General features: G+C 51.6%; 2 protein-coding genes across 2 annotated transcripts in view; one reads left to right on the forward strand and one right to left on the reverse strand.

Moving 5' to 3' along the window:
* MONBRDRAFT_6677 (uncharacterized protein) overlaps nucleotides 1-374 on the forward strand; it is a gene marked incomplete at both ends in the record, with an annotated part of 23,353 nt that extends 22,979 nt beyond the window's left edge. The window contains one exon of the mRNA XM_001744046.1: nucleotides 276-374. Within this exon, the coding sequence (XP_001744098.1) occupies nucleotides 276-374 (99 nt within the window). The remainder of the gene's footprint in view (nucleotides 1-275) is intronic.
* MONBRDRAFT_23834 (uncharacterized protein) lies at nucleotides 183-4,072 on the reverse strand (the record flags this gene model as incomplete). Its single annotated transcript, XM_001744239.1, has 6 exons — nucleotides 183-230; nucleotides 449-2,240; nucleotides 2,612-3,495; nucleotides 3,565-3,627; nucleotides 3,710-3,787; nucleotides 3,908-4,072. The coding sequence occupies 6 exons, from the start codon at nucleotides 4,070-4,072 to the stop codon at nucleotides 183-185; spliced, it is 3,030 nt and encodes a 1,009-aa protein (XP_001744291.1).
* Between the last annotated feature and the right edge of the window lie 329 nt (nucleotides 4,073-4,401).

Here is a 4,401-nt window from a genome sequence, read left to right on the forward strand (position 1 = left end):
CTGAGCTCTCTAATTCACCGGCCAGGTAAAATTTGATCTCCAACTGTGCTCCCCGAGTCCCACTGAGATCGACCTCCCGCGTAACCTTGGTTGAGCCTCCATAGAACTGCCGGGTCAATACGAGCGCGCCGTTGTAGATGAACACGTTACCAGAGGATGCACCACCATTGCCTGCATCGGTCTCAACCCAGGACGCAGCCCAAGGCTTGCTTCCGTCGTTGTTGCTGTAACTGTTTTGTGAAAATGCGTCATGCACGGTTTGAGACACGCTGCAGGGTGTTGTCGTGGTCGTCGTGGTCGTCGTGGTCGTCGTGGTCGTCGTGGTCGTCGTGGTCGTCGTGGTCGTCGTGGTCGTCGTTGAAGCACACGTTTGATATTCCACAGAGACTTGCTCGATCATTAGATATTCATCCGATGCATGTAAGTTTGCTTTGACACCAAAACCAACCCACACGTCTCTTTGACCCAGCAGTGCTGACAGGTCATACACGCGTTCCGTCAAGCTCTTATAGTCTGTTGCCACAAACTCCTCCCCCACCATGGCACCGGACGCAGTCATGGCGCCAATGTACGCCACGTCAACATTCTCCACGTCACCAACAAACTTGAACGAAACGCGTAACGTTGCTGCAGACGCGTGCTCCAAAGAAATGGCGCGATAAACCTGGGTTTCACCGTATCCGTTACCACTACCCTTCAAATAGAGTTGCCCACCACTGATAAGCGCGTTTCCGCCTGCCGCACCGCTTCCGCCTGCATCTGCTTCGACCCAGTTGCTACCAAAAGCTATGCTTCCAGAGTTGCCTGAATAGCCGCCAGATGCAAAGTTGTCGGCGTACTGTAGGTCTTGACACGACTGCTCACAGTCATCAAACGTGATCTTGACGTAATCGATAACAAAGTACTCGCCTGGGCCCGCGAAGCCACTGTCAATGTACAGCTTCACGACGGTGTGGGATGATGCATATGCTGACAAATCATACGTCTTCGTGTTGTACGTGTTCTTGCCACAACGTGATGCTGTATACGAGTCCAACTTGTAGTGCGAGCCATCCTTAATAATCCATAGAGATGCCTCATCTGAGCTCTCTAATTCACCGGCCAGGTAAAATTTGATCTCCAACTGTGCTCCCCGAGTCCCACTGAGATCGACCTCCCGCGTAACCTTGGTTGAGCCTCCATAGAACTGCCGGGTCAATACGAGCGCGCCGTTGTAGATGAACACGTTACCAGAGGATGCACCACCATTGCCTGCATCGGTCTCAACCCAGGACGCAGCCCAAGGCTTGCTTCCGTCGTTGTTGCTGTAACTGTTTTGTGAAAATGCGTCATGCACGGTTTGAGACACGCTGCAGGGTGTTGTCGTGGTCGTCGTGGTCGTCGTGGTCGTCGTGGTCGTCGTGGTCGTCGTTGAAGCACACGTTTGATATTCCACAGAGACTTGCTCGATCATTAGATATTCATCCGATGCATGTAAGTTTGCTTTGACACCAAAACCAACCCACACGTCTCTTTGACCCAGCAGTGCTGACAGGTCATACACGCGTTCCGTCAAGCTCTTATAGTCTGTTGCCACAAACTCCTCCCCCACCATGGCACCGGACGCAGTCATGGCGCCAATGTACGCCACGTCAACATTCTCCACGTCACCAACAAACTTGAACGAAACGCGTAACGTTGCTGCAGACGCGTGCTCCAAAGAAATGGCGCGATAAACCTGGGTTTCACCGTATCCGTTACCACTACCCTTCAAATAGAGTTGCCCACCACTGATAAGCGCGTTTCCGCCTGCCGCACCGCTTCCGCCTGCATCTGCTTCGACCCAGTTGCTACCAAAAGCTATGCTTCCAGAGTTGCCTGAATAGCCGCCAGATGCAAAGTTGTCGGCGTACTGTAGGTCTTGACACGACTGCTCACAGTCATCAAACGTGATCTTGACGTAATCGATAACAAAGTACTCGCCTGGGCCCGCGAAGCCACTGTCAATGTACAGCTTAACGACGGTGTGGGATGATGCATATGCTGACAAATCATACGTCTTCGTGTTGTACGTGTTCTTGCCACAACGTGATGCTGTATACGAGTCCAACTTGTAGTACGAGCCATCCTTAATAATCCATAGAGATGCCTCATCTGAGCTCTCTAATTCACCGGCCAAGTAAAATTTGATCTCCAACTGTGCTCCCCGAGTCCCACTGAGATCGACCTCCCGCGTAACCTTGGTATGAGCCTCCATAGAACTGCTGGGTCAATACGAGCGCGCCGTTGTAGATGAACACGTTACCAGAGGATGCACCACCATTGCCTGCATCGGTCTCAACCCAGGACGCAGCCCAAGGCTTGCTTCCGTCGTTGTTGCTGTAACTGTTTTGTGAAAATGCGTCATGCACGGTTTGAGACACGCTGCAGGGTGTTGTCGTGGTCGTCGTGGTCGTCGTGGTCGTCGTGGTCGTCGTGGTCGTCGTGGTCGTTGGTCGTCGTTGAAGCACACGTTTGATATTCCACAGAGACTTGCTCGATCATTAGATATTCATCCGATGCATGTAAGTTTGCTTTGACACCAAAACCAACCCACACGTCTCTTTGACCCAGCAGTGCTGACAGGTCATACACGCGTTCCGTCAAGCTCTTATAGTCTGTTGCCACAAACTCCTCCCCCACCATGGCACCGGACGCAGTCATGGCGCCAATGTACGCCACGTCAACATTCTCCACGTCACCAACAAACTTGAACGAAACGCGTAACGTTGCTGCAGACGCGTGCTCCAAAGAAATGGCGCGATAAACCTGGGTTTCACCGTATCCGTTACCACTACCCTTCAAATAGAGTTGCCCACCACTGATAAGCGCGTTTCCGCCTGCCGCACCGCTTCCGCCTGCATCTGCTTCGACCCAGTTGCTACCAAAAGCTATGCTTCCAGAGTTGCCTGAATAGCCGCCAGATGCAAAGTTGTCGGCGTACTGTAGGTCTTGACACGACTGCTCACAGTCATCAAACGTGATCTTGACGTAATCGATAACAAAGTACTCGCCTGGGCCCGCGAAGCCACTGTCAATGTACAGCTTAACGACGGTGTGGGATGATGCATATGCTGACAAATCATACGTCTTCGTGTTGTACGTGTTCTTGCCACAACGTGATGCTGTATACGAGTCCAACTTGTAGTACGAGCCATCCTTAATAATCCATAGAGATGCCTCATCTGAGCTCTCTAATTCACCGGCCAAGTAAAATTTGATCTCCAACTGTGCTCCCCGAGTCCCACTGAGATCGACCTCCCGCGTAACCTTGGTATAGCCGTTGTAAGACTGCTGGGTCAATACGAGCGCGCCGTTGTTGACAAACACGTTACCAGAGGATGCCCCGCCGTTGCCCGGGTCGGTCTCAACCCAGGACGCGGCCCAGGGCTTGCTGCCGTCGTTGTTGCTGTAACTATTTTGTGAAAACGCGTCATGCACCGATTGCGTACAATCCGACGTTCTTCTGATTCGCTCCTACTCAAACCACAATTCGTGTGAATGTGTGCCAAATCCAAGTTGACCGTATCCATTGTCTTAACTGACCTTTTGCTGATTTGGGCGATTTACCTCGTTAGTTAGGCTAAATGTAGCGAGCCCGTGGCTCATCTAATCACAACAATAAAATCACGTGACGTCGTGTCTATCACATCACTGACTTATTCACTTTTATGAGAGCGGTGCGCCGTACTTGTTTCGTGATGCATGTTGTGTTTTGAAAAACAAACTCCTCTTGATCGTCTTGTCCAGCAACTTTGCAGGTTGTTGTCTGTGACAAGCGCAGAAGTGAGTGATGCGTTGGTGCTTGTGCTTTCCCAGTTTTGTCGTCAACCCTTGGTTCTGAAAAAGCGGCTCGCTCGGCTTGCTCAACAACACGTGAAACTTTTACCTGAGCATCACCATCAACGTAGCATTCAGCTTCCAGAACCTGCAAGCAGGTGACGTTATGCTGGCAGCTCTGCACCTCACAGAGCCTGAGAGAAAGAGTAGTTTCTGCAGCTTCTGTGACCTTGCTGACTGCAAGCAAAAACACCAAGGCCAAGAAAGCCTTCATCTTCTCACTCGCTTTGAGCAGCGTCAAGCGCTGCTCAATTTACGAAGGAGCAGAAGCGTGCCAATGCCGCACAGCCACCGGCTGTGCGATGGCACAGACACGCTTGTTGCGAGAAAAAATTACGATCACGTCTGCCAGCCCTCTTTGAGATAGAAGATTGTATGGACCTATACGTGGTGGGTTACCTGAGCTGCCATTGCACCAAGGCTCAGCAGGTCTAAAATCTAGCAAGTCTATTTCATTGACTCACCTGAAGTGCCTTCCTTGCCGAGGGTTCCTCGTCCTTGGCCAGGCCACCCCTCTGCGCCTTGTCAACTAGCTGTCTTGGA

Source organism: Monosiga brevicollis, genomic scaffold (genome assembly GCF_000002865.3).
Source record: "Monosiga brevicollis MX1 MONBRscaffold_5 genomic scaffold, whole genome shotgun sequence".
In the NCBI taxonomy this organism is placed as follows: Eukaryota; class Choanoflagellata; order Craspedida; family Salpingoecidae; genus Monosiga; species Monosiga brevicollis.